This window comes from Nycticebus coucang, chromosome 3 (genome assembly GCF_027406575.1).
Source record: "Nycticebus coucang isolate mNycCou1 chromosome 3, mNycCou1.pri, whole genome shotgun sequence".
NCBI lineage: Eukaryota > Metazoa > Chordata > Mammalia > Primates > Lorisidae > Nycticebus > Nycticebus coucang.
In genome coordinates, this window is record NC_069782.1 from 25,980,190 (window position 1) to 25,997,460 (window position 17,271).

At 41.7% G+C, this 17,271-nt stretch overlaps 1 protein-coding gene and 1 non-coding gene across 2 annotated transcripts in view; one reads left to right on the plus strand and one right to left on the minus strand.

The window, feature by feature from the left end:
• The window catches only part of HAL (histidine ammonia-lyase), a 31,908-nt gene extending 16,561 nt beyond the window's left edge, over positions 1-15,347 (plus strand). Inside the window, exons 17-20 of the mRNA XM_053585123.1 lie at positions 7,480-7,614; positions 10,722-10,830; positions 10,929-10,998; positions 12,819-15,347. Coding sequence (XP_053441098.1) covers positions 7,480-7,614; positions 10,722-10,830; positions 10,929-10,998; positions 12,819-12,959 — 455 coding nt within the window. The 3' untranslated portion in view covers positions 12,960-15,347. The remainder of the gene's footprint in view (positions 1-7,479; positions 7,615-10,721; positions 10,831-10,928; positions 10,999-12,818) is intronic.
• LOC128582900 (small nucleolar RNA SNORA27) lies at positions 9,061-9,186 on the minus strand. The gene has a single exon (XR_008379320.1). It is a non-coding gene; the product is annotated as a small nucleolar RNA SNORA27 (small nucleolar RNA).
• Positions 15,348-17,271: the final 1,924 nt, after the last annotated feature.

Genomic DNA, 17,271 nt, shown 5'->3' on the forward strand with positions numbered 1-17,271 from the left:
AAAGAAAAGAGAAAAGACTGAGTTCTAAGCAGGGTACTTAAAGTGCACTCCTCACATTAACAATACAGCCATTGGCCATCCCTTGGGAGTTTGTTAGGACATGGGACTCAGGCCCCACCCCAAGATTGCATTGTAACAAGATCCCTGTTTCATCTGCACAATAAAGTTTGAGAGTCCCCAAATCTAGGCCATCCTAAAATTTTCCCCCACCTCCCAGAGATATTTCTGGCAAACATCAAGACCCTTTTAAACCCCAAACATTCACTTATGTCATTACTGAACAATCTGAACTGTTATATCTTCTTTTTTGTTTGTTTGTTTTCTTATTTATTTATTTATTATTGTTGGGGATTCATTGAGGGTACAATAAGCCAGGTTACACTGATTGCATTTTTTAGGTAAAGTCCCTCTTGCAATTGTGTCGCAATTGTGTGGCCCCAGAAGGTGTGGCACACACCAAGGCCCCACCCACCTCCGTCCTTCCCTCTCTCTGTTCTTCCTTTCCCCACCCCTCCCTCCTTCTTTCTCCCTCTGCTCTCTCCTTCCCCCAACCCCACCATGACCTTAATTGTCATTAATTGTCCTCATATCAAAATTGAGTACATAGGATTCATGCTTCTCCATTCTTGTGATGCTTTACTAAGAATAATGTCTTCCACGTCCATCCAGGTTAATACGAAGGATATAAAGTCTCCATTTTTTTTAATAGCTGAATAGTATTAGCTATACCACAGTTTGTTAATCCATTCCTGGGTTGGTGGGCATTTAGGCTGTTTCCACATTTTGGCGATTGTAAATTGAGCTGCGATAAACAGTCTAGTACAAGTGTCCTTATGATAAAAGGATTTTTTTCCTTCTGGGTAGATGCCCAGTAATGGGATTGCAGGATCAAATGGGACTAGCTTGAGTGCTTTGAGGTTTCTCCATACTTCCTTCCAGAAAGGTTGTACTAGTTTGCAGTCCCACCAGCAGTGTAAAAGAGTTCCCTTCTCTCCACATCCATGCCAGCGTCTGCAGTTTTGAGATTTTGTGATGTGGGCCATTCTCGCTGGGGTTAGATGGTATCTCAGGGTGGTTTTGATTTGCATTTCTCTAATAGATAGGGATGATATGAACTTTTTTTCATATGTTTATTAGCCATTCATCTGTCTTCTTTAGAGGAAGTTCTATTCATGTCTCTTGCCCATTGATAGATGGGATTGTTGGCTTTTTTCATCTGGATTAATGTGAGTTCTCTGTAGATTCTAGGTATCAAGCTTTTGTCTGATTCAAAATATGCAAATATCCTTTCCCATTGTGTAAGTTGTCTATTTGCTGTGGTTGTTGTCTCCTTAGCTGTACAGAAGCTTTTCAGTTTAATGAAGTCCCATTTGTTTCTTTTTGTTGTTGTTGCAATTGCCATGGAAGTCTTCTTCATGAAGTCTTTCCCCAGGCCAATATCTTCCAGTGTTTTTCCTATGCTTTCTTTGAGGACTTTTATTGTTTCATGCCTTAAATTTAAGTCCTTCATCCATCTTGAATCAATTCTTGTGAGTGGGGAAAGGTGTGGGTCCAGTTTCAGTCTTTTACATGTGGATATCCAGTTCTCCCAACACCATTTATTGAATAGGGAGTCTTTCCCCCAAGGTATATTCTTGTTTGATTTATCAAAGATTAGGTGGTTGTAAGATGTTAGTTTCATTTCCTGGTTTTCTATTTGATTCCAACTGTCTATGTCTCTATTTTTGTGCCAGTACCATGCTGTCTTGACCACTGTGGCTTTGTAGTACAGCCTAAAATCTGGTATGGTGATGCCCCTGGCTTTATTTTTATTACTAAGAACTGCCTTAGCTATATGGGGTTTTTTCTGGTTCCATACAAAACGCAGAATCACTTTTTCCAAGTCTTAAAAGTACGATGTTGGTATTTTAATAGGAATGGCATTGAATAGGTAGATCGCTTTGGGAAGTATAGATATTTTAACAATGTTGATTCTTCCAATCCATGAGCATGGTATGTTCTTCCATTTGTTAATATCCTCTGCTATTTCCTTTCTGAGGATTTCATAGTTTTCTTTATAGAGGTCCTTCACTTCCTTCATTAGGTATATTCCTTCACTTCCTTCATTAGGTATATTCATTTTCTTTGAAACTATGGTGAAGGGAGTTGTGTCCTTAATTAGCTTCTCATTTTGACTGTTATTGGCATATACAAAGGCTACTGACTTGTGGACATTGATTTTATATCCTGAAACATTACTGTATTTTTTTGATGACTTCTCGGAGTCTTGTGGTTGAGTCTTTGGGATTCTCTAAGTATAAAATCATGTCGTCATCAAAGAGGGAGAGTTGACCTCCTCTGCTCTCATTTGGATTCCCTTTATTTCCTTGTCTTGCCTAATTGTATTGGCTAGAACTTCCAGCACTATGTTGAATAGTAAAGGTGACAGAGGACAACCTTGTCTGGTTCCAGTTCTAAGAGGAAAAGCTTTCAGTTTTACTCCATTCAGTAAAATATTGGCTGTGGGTTTGTCATAGATAGCTTCAATCAGTTTTAGAAATGTGCCACCTACGCATATACTCTTCAGTGTTCTAATTAGAAAAGGATGCTGGATTTTATCAAATGCTTTTACTGCATCTATTGAGAGGATCATGTGATCTTTATTTTTGCCTCTGTTAATATGGTGGATAACATTTATGGACTTGCGTATGTTAAACCAGCCTTGCATCCCTGGGATGAAGCCTACTTGATCATGATGAATGACTTTTTTGATGATAAGCTGTAATCTATTGGCTAGGATTTTGTTGAGAATTTTTGCATCTATATTCATGAGTGAGATTGGTCTGAAATTCTCCTTTTTGGTTGGGTGCCTTCCTGGTTTTGGTATCAGGGTGATGTTTGCTTCATAGAACGTGTTGGGGAAGATTCCTTCTTCCTCGATTTTTTGGAATAATTTCTGCAGTACGGGAATAAGCTCTTCCTTGAAGGTTTGATAGAATTCTGGTGTGAAGCCATCTGGACCAGGGCATTTTTTGGTTGGAAGCTTTTTATTGTTTCTTTAATCTCAGTGCTTGATATTGGTCTGTTCAGGAACTCCATTTCTTCCTGGCTAAGTCTAGGGAGAGAGTGTGATTCCAAATATTGATCCATTTCCTTCACATTGTCAAATTTCTGGGCATAGAGTTTCTGGTAGTATTCAGAGAGGATCTCTTGTATCTCTGTGGGATCAGTTGTTATTTCCCCTTTATCATTTCTGATTGAGGTTACTAGAGATTTTACTTTTCTATTCCTCGTTAGTCTGGCCAATGGTTTATCTATTTTATTTATTTTTTCAAAAAACCAACTCCTTGTTTCATTAATTTTCTGAATGATTCTTTTGTTTTCAATTTCATTGATCTCTGATTTGATTTTGGATATTTCTTTTCTTCTACTGGGTTTAGGCTTAGATTGTTCTTCTTTTTCTAATTCCATAAGATGGCTTGTGAGTTGTTGATGCGTTCTCTTTCTGTTTTTGGAATGTAGGCATCTAAAGCGATAAATTTTCCTCTCAAAACTGCTTTTGCAGTATCCCAGAGGTTTTGGTAGCTTGTGTCTTCATTGTTGTTATGCTCAAGGAAGTTAATGATTTCCTGTTTTATTTCTTCCTGCACCCATCTGTTATTCAACAGAAGGTTGTTTAATTTCCATGCCTTTGTGTGGGGTCGAATGTTTTTTTTAGAGTTGAGTTCCACCTTTAGTGCCTTATGGTCTGAGAAGATACAAGGTAAAATTTCAATTCTTTTGATTCTGTTGATATTTGTTTTGTGTCCCAGGATATGATCAATTTTGGAGAATATTCCATGGGGTGATGAGAAGAATGTATATTCTTTATCTTTGGGGTGGAGTGTTCTAGATACGTCTATGAAGCACAGTTGTTCTAGGGTCTCATGTAAATATCTTATATCTTTGTTTAATTTCTGTTTAGAGGATCTGTCCAGCTCTGTAAGAGGAGTGTTAAAATCCCCTGTTATTATGGTATTATCGGATATCATATTGCTCACACTGAATAAGGTCTGTTTCAAGAATCTGGGAGCATTTAAATTGGGTGCATAAATATTTAGAATTGAAATGTCTTCTTGTTGTATTTTTCCCTTGACCAATATAAAGTGACCATCTTTGTCTTTTTTGACTTTAGTTGCTTTAAATCCACATGTATCTGAAAATAAGACTGCAACTCCTCTTTTCTTCTGAATTCCATTTGCCTGAAAAATTGTCTTCCAACCCTTGACTCAGAGCTTTAATTTGTCTTTTGAAGCCAGGTGTGTTTCTTGCAGACAGCAAATGGATGGCTTGTGTTTTTTAATCCAGTCAGCCAATCTATGTCTCTTCAGTGGGGAATTCAAGCCATTAACATTTATTGAGATAATTGGTAAGTGTGGTAGTATTCTAGTCATCTTATTTTGTGAGAGTCCATTGCTTAGTTTTATCCTTTGCATCAGTGTGGAGATTAGGTTCTGTCCTTTAATTTCTGAGTTCTTACTTTGCTGTTAATCCATTGTGATGGTCAGTGTGTAGAACAGGTTGAAGTATGTCCTGTTGAGCTGGTCTTGTTGTGGCGAATTTCCTCAATGTTTGTATATCCATAAATGATTTGATTTCTCTGTCAATTTTAAAGCTTAGCTTAGCAGGGTACAGAATTCTGGGCTGGAAATTGTTCTGTTTAAGTAGATTAAAGGCAGATGACCATTGTCTTCTTGCTTGGAAAGTTTCATTAGGGAAGTCTGCAGTCACTCTGATGGATTTGTCACTGTAGGTCAACTGGCTCTTACTCCTGGAAGCTTGCAGAATCTTTTTTTCGGTCTTGACTTTGCACAGGTTCGTCACAATGTGTCTTGGAGAAGCTCAGTTAGAGTTGCGGCTAGTTGGGGTCTGATATCCCTCTGAAAGCAGTGTGTCAGAATCTTTGGTGATATTTGGGAAATTTTCATTTATAATATTCTCTAGTATGGCTTCCATTCCTCCAGGGCATTCTTCTTCCCCTTCTGGGATTCCTATAACTCGTATGTTGGAACGTTTCATAAAGTCCCATAATTCTGACAGTGAATGTTCTGCTTTCTCTCTCTTCTTTTTTGCCTCTTTAACTATCTGAGTTATCTCAAGAACTTTGTCCTCTACCTGTGAAATTCTTTCTTCTGCATGGTCTAACCTGTTGCTAATACTTTCCATTGCATCTTTAAGTTCCCTAATTGACTGCTTCAGTTCCTTCAGCTCCGCTATATCCCTTCTGTATTCTTCATATCTTTCATCTCTTATTTGATTCGGTTTTTGGATTTCCTTTTGGTTATTTTCCACTTTATTAGCAGTTTCCTTTATTGTTTCCATCATTTCCTTCATTGTTTTCATCATGTGTATTCTAAATTCCCTTTCTGTCATTCCTAACATTTCTTTATATATAGAATCCTCAGCAGTAGCTACCTCATGGTCCCTTGGAGGGGTTGCTCTGGACTGGTACTTCATGTTGCCTGGAGTTTTCTGCTGATTCTTCCTCATGGGTGATTTCTTTTATCTGTTTCCTTGCCCTAATTTTCTTTTCACTTCCTCTTGCTCTTTAAGTTCCCGTGCCTGTGTACTAAGGTTTCGATGAGTCCTTTTTGTACAGGACCAGAAGGTTGAGAAGGTTGAAGAGCAAGAAGGGATAAAAGAAAGAAAAAGAGAGAAAGAAAGAAGAAAAAGAAAATAGAGAAAGTAGAGGGGGTGGGTAAAAGGGAATATTGACAAAAAGAAGAGAGGCACAGAAAGAGGGAGACAAAGCAATATAGGTGTACAGTAGGGTACTTTGACACAATCTTAAAAAAACCCCAACCTCTGGGGGTGCCCAGTTGGGTGTTCCCTTGAGGTCAGCAGCTTTTTGCTAACCTGATCGGACACAGTACCCCACCTCCACCAAGTAGAGAGGAAAGACAAAAATGCTATAAATCAAACCAAAACAAGCAAACAGAAAACTTTACGGGATAAAAGTGGGTGAAAAACCAAATAATAGGGGTAGAAACACTAGCAAAAATGAAGTTGTAATTATTGAAAAAGGCAGCAACGGGAAATTGTATTTAAACTAGAAAAATGGAGAAAGAAAAGACAGAAAAAAAGAAAAGAAAAAAGCTGTACGGAAAAGGTTGAAATTAAAAAACAAAACAACAACAACAACAAAATAAAGAAAAAACAAACAAACAACAACAAAAACAACCGAAAACAAAGCAGTATATATATCTTGTTGAATATTGTCTGAGGAACAGGTGGTCTTCTGGGGTATGAGATGTTAATCACAATGCTGATATGACTGGAGGCCTCCACTGATTTCTCAAACCCCACAGGGTGGACACCCTAAATCTCTCTTCAGCCCTCTTAAAAGGCACTTTAAACTTCTAAACTTGGCTAAGCAGAAGCTTTCCCAGGAAAGTGCTTGTTGCTGGGTTCACTGCTGAAGTGGCTATCCACTTACCCAGTGTGCCAAAACCGGTCTCACTCTGCCCCTGAGGGTTAAGTCTGTAAGGCAGCTCAGTCCCCGCCTTTAGGCTGCTTAGTCACTAGGTTACCAGCTCTCACCCGATCCTTGCTCTGCAACCCTGAGGGCAGAGCTTGCCAGGGCAGTTCTCTCACAATGGCTCCCTGTGGCCCACAGCCAAACGCTATTAGCTCTGTCCAGCTCAGCGGCTCAGTCTGGGGCCCTAGACAACGCCCAAAGTTCTCCGCACTTCTCCCCAAGGCAGTTCAACTGAGTGCTAAGTCCAAAAACACCAAAACAGTTCACAGGTAAGGCCTTTCCAGTTTGCAATCTCGCTGCTGCTGTACTTATAGCTGTCGGCAGGATTAGACCAATCGAACACACGCAACCACTTGCCAGTTTTCCACTGTTTTTGTCCTCTTCTTAGGGTCCAGAAGTCTCTCGCTGACTCCCTGTATCCTCAAAGGAATGATTATAGGCAGATCCCACCAACCAGAGATGCCTGGAGTCTTATCTCCCCAGACTCACGGTGCCCAGTTGCAGGGAAGCTGTTACTCGGCCTCCATCTTGCTCTCACATGAACTGTTATATCTTCTTTCCCAGGATCTGTGGGTCCAGTCTCAACCTCCAGATGCCACACCTCAATTCTGATCCCACCTCTTCTGGTGACATAACCCAGTCAAATTGTTCTCAAGTACCTGAAAATGGCCATCAAATCTTTTTACACCTATTCTCCCTGACATGCTCAAGGCTTCCAAGGTTTTCAACTTGACCTTGTTATTCGAGTTCCCAGCTCCATGTCCCCATCTTATGTCAGAACTCACTATAGTTTTAGAGTCCTTCTCACTTTGGGGGGAAATAAAAGACCTGCTTCCTTTTCCCAAGGAGCACCTGGTGTTTGGGTAATGGCCAGGGTCTTCTGGATAAGGCCGTCCATGTGCAGAGCATGTTGGGGAGGCCACACGTCACTCTGGCAGCAACTCTTATGAAGAGCACTTCTTAACTGCACTGGTCTTTTGCAGTTTCTGAGAGCAAGGCTCTGTGCCACCCCTCGTCTGTTGACTCTCTCTCCACCAGCGCGGCCACGGAGGACCATGTCTCCATGGGAGGATGGGCAGCGAGGAAGGCCCTCAGGGTCATCGAGCACACAGAACAAGGCAAGTCACTCCTCTGGGATGGCAGAACTCACTGACAGGCTACCATGCCCGTGGTTCTCAAAGCGGGGTCTCCTCCTGGCAGTGTCACCATCACTTGGGTGCTTGTTATAAATGCAGATTCTCAGGCCTCCTCTCAGATCTGACTCAGAAGCTCCAGGAGAGAAGGGAGCAGCCTGTGTTGAACAAAGTTCCAGGTGCTTCCATAACAAGTAAGATCCACAGAGCTGTGCAGAGCTAAGCCTGCTCCTTAGCTAGCTTTCTTTCTTTTTTTTCTATTTTTTTATTTCTAATGAGACTTTTTTGTTTTTGTTTTTGGCTTTCTTTTTTGTAATGAGACTTTTTAAAAATATTCACAAGTGGAGAGGATAGTACCATGAACCCTCACAGAACTCACCAGGATTTAACAGCATGTTTGCTTAATTTTTTTCTTTTACTTTTTCCAGATTATTTTTGAGCAAATCCCCATCTAATTTTATTTCTACATAGTTTCTCTCTTAAATGTGTGAATGCTTTCTGATCTACTTTTCTGATGTCATTATCATAGCCAGCAAAATCCAACATTAAATCCTGGTACTACACCGCCAAATACATGTTCAAATTTTCCCTGTTATCTCAATGTCTTTACAGTGGGTTTCTTCAAATCAGGATTCAAGGCCCATGTTTTTAATTTGGTGAAGGTGATGTTAAGCTTCTTTTAATTTAGAACAGTTTCCTCTTCTCTTGTTTTTTCTTTATGCCATCGACTGGTTGAAAATCAGGTTAGCTTTCCTGCAGGAAGACTGACATTCTGGATTTACCTGTTAGCATCTTCGTGGTGTCACTTTGAACCTGTTCTTTGTCCCAAGCCTTTCCAGTACATTGCAATTGACCCTAAAGACTTGGTAAGATTGGGCGGCGCCTGTGGCTCAAAGGAGTAGGGTGCCAGCCCCATATACTGGACGTGGTGAGTTCAAACCCAGGCCCAGCAAAAAAAACCGCAACAATAATAATAATAATAATAATAAAAGACTTGGTAAGATTTAGGTCCAACCTTGTTGGCAAAGATACTTCATAAGAAGTGCTATGTTAGGCCAACCTCTGTCTGCCTTCTTACTTGCTCTTTTTTGTTTGTTTGTTTGTTTGTTTAAGAAAGAGAAATTGTCTGCCTTTAGTATCTTTCTCTAAGTTCCTAAGTTTGTGTAACAGTATTGGAATTAGTTGGCTGATAAAAAGAATATCACTATTTTAAGGTAAGTGTGAGAATTGAATACAGACTGTCCCTGTGTTACAGATGACCTGCTTTACAGCATTCCATACTTACGAATGGGCTCCAGATACTCTCAATAGGGATCATTTAATTAAGTAATGAAATGAATAATTCAGGAGCTAGTTTCTTCCCTGCACATAAACAAACTTGAGTGCGAAAGTAGTTTATTGGTGCATCAGTCTTTTTTTTTTCTTTTTTCCATTTGTTTCCTTTGACAGGATACAAGACAAACACCAGTTTGCCTGAGTTTTAAAAGGATATTTCCTTTGCCCCACTTGAATGATCAATAAAGACATGAGTCCAACTGGCAAAGTGAAAAGGGGGCACAAGGGAATACTAATTAGCCACAAAGAACTACAACGTTATTTACTTGTTTGTTTACAACAATACCAACAGCATGCTGGGTAACATTGTAGACTCTTCCAGTTTTGCCATGGTAACATTTGTGTGGCATGCCTTTTTGAAAAGTACCCATTCCCTTGATGTCTACAATATCACCTTTCTTGTAGATTTGCATATATGTAGCCAAAGGAGCAACTCCATGTTTTCTAAAAGGCCTAGAGAACATGTATCAGGTGCCTCTCCTCTTTCTCTTTGTGTTTGTCATTTTGGTGAATTACTGGAAGATGGCGTCTCCGGCCGAAAGGGGTGTATCAGTCTTTACACTACTAGCTAGTCTCGTAGATAGAGAAGGAGCTGACAGAAACATAAAAAGCATCAGAAGACCCAGAACTGGGCGACGCCTGTAGTTCAGTCATCAGGGCACTGGCCACATACACCAAGGGTGACAGGTTCGACAGCTCGGGCCTGCTAAACAACAATGACAACTGCAACGGCATTGTGGCAGGCCCCCAGAGTCCCAGCTACTGGGAGGCTGAGGCAAGAGAGTTGCTTGAGCCCAAGAGTTTGAGGTTGCTGTGAGCTATGACACCGGAGCACTCTACCCAGGGTGACAGAGTGAGACTGTCTCAAAAAAAAAAAAAAGATCCAGAACTAAGAAAATTTACAATAGGAGAATTAGCTGGAGCCTTTTGTCTCACTGGAGCAGGATTTGCTAAGCTTAAGGGGCAAGATTCTAACATTGAGCAATTTACAAAAGTTTACCAGACAGTTAGTGAGAACATCAGCTGCTACAAGGCCATTTATGATGAAAAAAGAAAAAGGCTGTGCAAACCACCCTAGAAACCTTTTTCAAGAAACTGACTTCACTGGTTAGCTCCCCTCCTCCAGTAACAGAATCAAATCCTGACTCTCCAGCACCTGCTCCTCCTCTCCAGCACTATCTCCATCATCACATTACAAACTCGGTGAGTACAGACAGGCTGCTGTGGGAGAGGATGAACTTACGTAAGCCCTTGTGGACTTGAGAGTGACTTCACAGCATCTGGTCCTGTATCATCATTCCATAATCCATCCGGAATTGGAAACCATGAGATGTAAAGCATGTTGATGAAATGCACACACTTGCTTCATAAATCTAGGGCTCAAGACCAGGACTGGCCTTCTTTCTGACTTCCTTCCCTACCCCCATGACCCAAACCTGGCCAACAAGCCTTGGTTAGAGGCTGTGAATGGAGAAATGGTATATTTTGCTTGTGTAAACGAATGGGCTTTCTGGGGTAGGTTTGGTGGTCTGGTAACTATTCAGGTAAATGTCTCATTTTTCCTCTTTTCAGTGTAAAAGATACAACCAGTGGTCAGAAAAGCAGGTTTAAATTGGTAACTGAATACCAAGGCAATTTCATTCTACTAGGGACAGAGAAGCAACCACCTGTTAGTGGGTGGGCGATGGCTGCCAACTTCATGTTTGCAGTGGGAAGTCAGACTTTCCTCAGCCACCCTCTGGAATTTCTTATTTCAGTGCTGGCCATAGAGCTTCTTGCAGCCTGCCAGGGCATAGAGTTTCTACGCCCCCTGAGGACGACCACTCCGCTGGAGAAGGTCTATGACCTGGTGCGCTCTGTTGTCAGGTAAGGTCAAACAGGGCCCCGGTAGTTACACCATTCCAGAACTGTGAACCTTGGCGGCACTTACTGTTTGGCTGATGGGTGGATGTTCTCTTTCTCAGGCCTTGGATAAAAGATCGCTTCATGGCCCCAGACATCGAGGCAGCGCACAGGCTGCTCCTAGAGCAGAAGGCAAGATGGGGGGGCTGATGGCTGAGTTTTTGATTGTTATGGGAAAGCAAAGTGGGAGTGGGGGAGTGGATTAACTGTCTTACTCTACTGTTTTCTGGCTTTTTCTCAGAAGTGAACAAAAATTACACAGGCAACTTGCAGGGCTGCTAAGAAGTCATCTGAAAGCCCTTCAGTGCCCCCATGTTAGACCCAAATATTGAATTTCTAAGGATAAGAAGCTGAAATGAATTTTAAATGAAGTTTAGGGACAATATTCTTGGGGAGTAAATGAGATGGAAGGTTCATGGGTCCTTCTGGCGAGATATCCTCTTTTATTCAAAAGTGCTTTCTCTTCTGAGTGATGCTACCACAACTACTACCGGGAGCAATGGCTGCATAGACCTGGAGAGAAAACCAAGTCCCAGGGGTTTACTTCAGAGGGCTGAGCCTGTCTGGTGCTCTGCTGAGATTCGGGGTTTTCTTTCCTGCTTATTTCCTGGTGACACTGACTACGGTCTCAGCTGATAGGTACAGATGCTGAGCATACTGAGTCATCTTTTTGATATATAATAGTTTCTAAAGTGCTTTAGATCTTATGAATAATATGTGAGTGCCCATATTCCCTAGAATCATATGCTTTCCCCCAGAAATGGTTGCTCTGCTCCTGAATGGTTTTTCCCTTTGATCTTCACATCTGTCTTTTTTTTTTTTTTTTTTGAGACAGAGTCTCACTGTGCTGCCCTCAGTAGAGTGCTGTGGCATCACAGCTCACAGCAACCTCAAACTCTTGGGCTTAAGCCATTCTCTTGCCTCAGCCTCCCAGTAGCTGGACTATAGGCGCCTGCCACAACATCCAGCTATTTTTTGTTGCAGTTGTCGTTGTTGTTTTAGCAGGCCTGGGCCGGATTCAAACCCGCCAGCCTCAGTGTACGTGGCTGGCACCATAACCACTGTGCTACAGGCACTTAGCCCACATCTGTCATTTCTAATTGTGCCCTGCATCCTTCGAGGGAAAGCTGCTTGCCTGCTGCCAACTGTAGTGCTAGAAGGGAGCTGTGTGAGAGGGTAGCTTTTGAGAGAATGCATTGTCTGAGGTAACACAAAAGCATAGGAAAGGCTTCTTGGCTGTCAGTGGCAATCAGAAAAAAAAAAAAAAAAGCAGCTGTAACCCCAAAACAGGGCCTTGATTTGAGTACATGTTTAGCTTAGAAAAGGAGTTGGTGGGTGGAGGTGAAAACTAAAGAAGGATCTGACATGGTGCTGTTCAGACTTGAATGTACCTATACAACTCTGAGACTTCTTGCTAAAATGCAGATTCAGATTGAGGAGGTCCAGGGTGAAGGCTGAGAGTCTGACTAGTCCCGGACATGCTGGGGCACAGGCCACACTTTAAGCAGCAAGGATCAAAAAAAGGGCATGGAAATGAAGTGACAGGAGATTCAATTCACTGCCTTTTATCATTCCAGGCTTGCTTTAGAAAACACAGGTCCTATCAGACCCTTCAGCAATTATCCTTAACTCTGTGCACATGGAATTTTCTAGGTTTTGTTTGTTATTGGCCTATTTGTTTGCTTGTTTTACTTTGGAAAAATAAGTAGCTTAAAACCTTCAGGATAACTTCAGAAAAGTTTTGGACTTTGTAAAATCAAAGCCTTAAATGCAACCAAAGACTGATTGGCCAAGGTCATGTGTTGAACGACGTGGCCTAAAATAAAAGCAAGCACACAGCCACCCTGTGTCTAGTCAGGTGGGAGGATGTGTTGACTGTGGATAAAGCAGGTGTTTAATAGCATGTGGAAACGACGTCAATATTTCAACTTTGTCTTGTCCTTGCTCCTCAGGTTTGGGAAGTAGCTTCACCATACATTGAAAAATACAGAATGGAGCATATTCCAGAATCAAGACCTGTTTCTCCCACAGCCTTTTCGCTGGAATCTCTGCACAGGAAATCCAGCAAAATTGCAGAGTCTGAGGATCTTTAATGGGCTTTGTGGATTAGCAGGTTGGGTGGCATTTAGTGTAGCACACAGCAGTATTGTGCTGAAGGACGGGCCTGAGAACTGTCCTAAGTAGATCAACCCATTGTATAACTCAGTTCTTCCAAAACCTACTTTGGTTAAGCTGGTGGCTTAGTAGCGGAGTTGCTGAATTTGGTGTGGTGTTCTTGTTGCCGTGGTTTGAGACACACTAGGTGTTTTCAGATTCTAGGCATTTTCTTTCTTGACAATATCACTTTCAGGGGTGGGAAGAAAACCACACGGGTATGCATGGATCTGTTTTTTACTCTTAGCATGAGATAAACTCAGAGTTGGAAACAGATTGATAGCATTCTTTTCTAAAAACATTAGACTTTTGTAAACCTTTTTGTTAATGTTTTGTTATTTGCTTTGGCAAGCTCTCTACCAGTTGACTTTCTTTGGCTGATTGTACTACACCGCGATATGACACATGTTCTTTAATACGCCTTCATAAATAATCATTTAATCACAATTGTCTTCAAGCTACTCTTCTATCAATTGAATCCGGGTAAAAATTAGTCAACAGGTCTTAAGAAATTAAATACAGAGGTGGTTAAAACCAACAAGAGGTTTTGTGTGAAAAGAAGGAATGAATATGAAGATTGCTACTTGTGGCTCTTGTTGAACTGTATATTTCATACTTAACCAAATATCACCGCCCATAGCCCACAAGGCTTAATTTAATCATATGTTTACGTTGGCGTTTGAGGTTACTGTTTTCATTTTCTGTGTGTTAGTACTCTAGTCACATTCTCATAGTAACCCTGCCTAAGAAACCTCATTTCACAGATAAGGAATCCCTGGGGTTGACCAACCTCCTCTCTCTGATGGTAATCATTAAAATGAACCCTATTGACAAAGGTGGGACCCCTGGATGTATTACCCAATCTGTTCCCCACTACCACCACCACCCAGAAGATAAAAGAGCTCTGGGAAAGCTTAAGTGTAACTGTCCAGGCTGGGTCGAATGACCTTTTGGCCTCCCAAACCTATGATCTGTGACATTGCACCTACCTGTGCAAAATGCAAATGTGTGCAAGGCACTCCAAAAACAGGGATCTGAAACCACAGCTCCAAAAACAGCAGGAGGTGGACAAGGACAGATGCAGTCTAAAATGGCCCAATAGTGTATTTCACAACAGAATTCTCACCTTTAGATTGCAGCCTATCCATGGGAAAGGTGAAGACCAAAGTGAAAACTGCTGCCTACAGCAATTCAGGGAGCAAAATATATGGGGGTGCTACTTGGTGCAACACTTTGCTGAAATGTGGATGCACACAAGTGAAGTTGATTCCTCCTCATCCTTAAGCTGCTTCTGAGCCAGTAAACCCCAGCAGGAGTCTGGTGGCTCTTTACTCTGGCATGGGGAGTGCTGGGTTTCCACTCACCCCTGCAGCCCTCCAGGCCACAATGATCCTTTTTATATAGCTCTGTTAGTAACTCACATCACCATGGTCAAGGGAATTGCAAGGGAAATGGGGAATAAACGGTCCCAGTTGCCTTATGTTGGTGTTTTATTCTGAGGTTTTTGTAATAAAAGTTTAGCACCTCTTAGGGAAAGGCTATAATGGCAATTGATCGTGTTTCTGAAAGAGTCAGTCAAGAGATATTAACACTGTTTGGAGAATATGACTGCCCCAGTAACTTCCTTTTTCCCCTTGAGTAACAGCAAGAGTTGGAGGTTCCAAGATTCCTCCCCACCCCTTGGGCTCACCTGGGCTTCTTCCCTTGTCTCAGGGCAGTCAGAATTTGGAGAACATTCTCCTAAGTGAAGAGTCACAGGACTAGAACAACAAGTACTACACACACTTAGCACTTAATCAAAACCAGTAGATTAATAACTGCATGCTCACGTGATACAAAAATTCAGTCGAAATCAAGTAAGGGGGAAGTGGACGGGAGGAGGTTGGGTAAATTCCCACCCAACAGGTACCCTGCCTGGGTATATTGCACACTGCCCGGGTGAAGGGCACAACTATTACTCAGATTTTATCTTTACAAAAGCAAACTATGTTACCTAGCCATATGTACCCCTGTATTAATCTGATATTAAAAACAAAAAAAGAAAGGACGGGCCAAGGCAGAAGGGCTTTTCAAGCTCTGCTGTGTCATGTTTGCTAATGTCCTATTGGCTAAAGAAGTCATGTGCCAAGTCTGGAGTCAACTTGGGAGACTAACACCCAAAGGCATAGGTGTGTGTTTTGGCATCATCCATGGGCTATTATCCAACAATCTATCACACGTGTAACATCCCATACATAACCTGGATATTTTGAAAAAAGAACTTTTCATACTATCAATACTTTAAACTTGTGCCTCACTTTGAGGTCTAGTCACTGAATTCATTTCTTTTTATTAAACTTTATGTTAATCTCATAAATAGCATCATCATTTTGCCTTTTTTGGTTGCTTTTCTAATGGTATTAGTTTATTAAAGGTAAACATTGAAAAGATACCCCCCAAAAATGGGGGAACCTGAATTTCAGCACAGAGGGTAGACTTGTTTACTTTAAAGATGGTCTCATTCCCTTTGCTTAGTGATTGGTTCAAGAAAGGGCTGGGATTGCAATTTGGGTCAATGGGACAGAGAAGAGATTTGCTGGAGGCTTCTGAGAGCCATGGGAAGCCATTTTCCCCACCTCCTGCCTGAACTGAGTGAGAAAGTGCAGAGCACCTGTGGCTGTTGACAGGTAGGAAGACCCAGGGAAGAGTTTAGCCTTGGGTAGATGCTTCCCTGGAGGACAGCAGAGGAAAGGAAGCAATCATTGAGCTGCTGGGTAACCTCACCTGGAAGCCTGCAAACTATATAACCTCTGAATTTCCAATGGAAATAGGAGCAATAAACACCCCTATTTTTTAATGCCAATTTCAGTCAAGTGTTTTGAAACTTGCAGGTGTTAGCATTTTACCTAACAGCTACTGTGTTTGAAAGGCACTGCATCATGGCTGTGGTCTGTCAACTCTCACATGTGGTCCTTTATCTGGGACTTTCCATCTACTTGGGGACATAATATGGCCATTAGTATACCAAGCATGTGTCCTTGAGGAAGGCAGGACAACTGCACTGCTCTTGGATCATCTGGGAGGCCTCCTGGAAGAGGTGACTGAGCTGGGCTGTGCAGGATAGAAGTCAGAGAGAAAAGGGAGAAAAAGGAGAAATACAACCTAAATTTCAACATCAAAAGACCTTCATACCAGGAAATCATTTCTACATTTGGTCCATTTCTGTTGTTAAACCATTGCTAACCAACATGGCCCTGGTCCTTGCCCACACAGCATGTAGCCTAGCCAGTGAGCCAGAGGAATGAATAATAGCAACATGTGGAAGTACAGTGGCAAGGCTGGGGAGTTATTAGGGGCCAGGTCATGGAGAGTGTGCTCATTTGTGCTGATGCTACAGTAGAGGGAGCAAAACTCTAGCTGCACAGAACATCTAAAATCTCATCAAGAGGCTGGCATTGGCTTTAATCCTTTTATAGATTCCTGTTAAAAAGACCAAGATGCTCACGCTTTGGGGAAAATCTGGCAGAAGTAAATAATTTAAAAAAGCAAACCCAGGGCGGTGCCTGTGGCTCAAAGGAGTAGGGTGCTGGCCCCATATGCCAGAGGTGGTGGGTTCAAACCCAGCCCTGGCCAAAAACTGCAAAAAAAAAAAAAAAAAGCAAACCCATATATTTCACTTGTTTTCTTATAAGAAAACAATCTCTTAACATCATCTGGCATTGATTCTACACTTTAATCTGCCTTCCTGCTCTAATTGGATTGTAAATTCCCTTAAGGCAGGGCCTAGGTTAAGACCAGAGTTGAAGAAAATCCAACCTTTACATTTTACAGATTGTTAAATAAGGAGCTCAAGATGAAGTTAAAGCCTGGGTTTGTGTCTCCTTCAGCATATGATGTGGTCCACCTTCCCTGTCCTTCACAGCATTTAATGCATATATCCTTAACTCAGTGGGGGATAATATTGCCAAAGGGGTGAAAACTGGTTTGGGGTAGACAAAAAAAGAAAAAAAGAAATCTTACATGTTACAATGGTTTGTGATCCTAACTGACAAACTTTTGGTTAGTAGGGAGAAATTTAGTTTTCTTCTCATTTTATAATATTGAGAAAAGGGCTCCACGCCTATAGGTTAAGCGGCTAAGGCGCCAACCACATACACCTGACCTGGCAGGTTGGAATCCAGCCCAGGCCGCCAAACAACAATGATGGCTGCAACCAAAAAATAGCCGGGTGTTGCGGCGGGCACCTGTAGTCCCAGCTACTTGGGAGGCAGA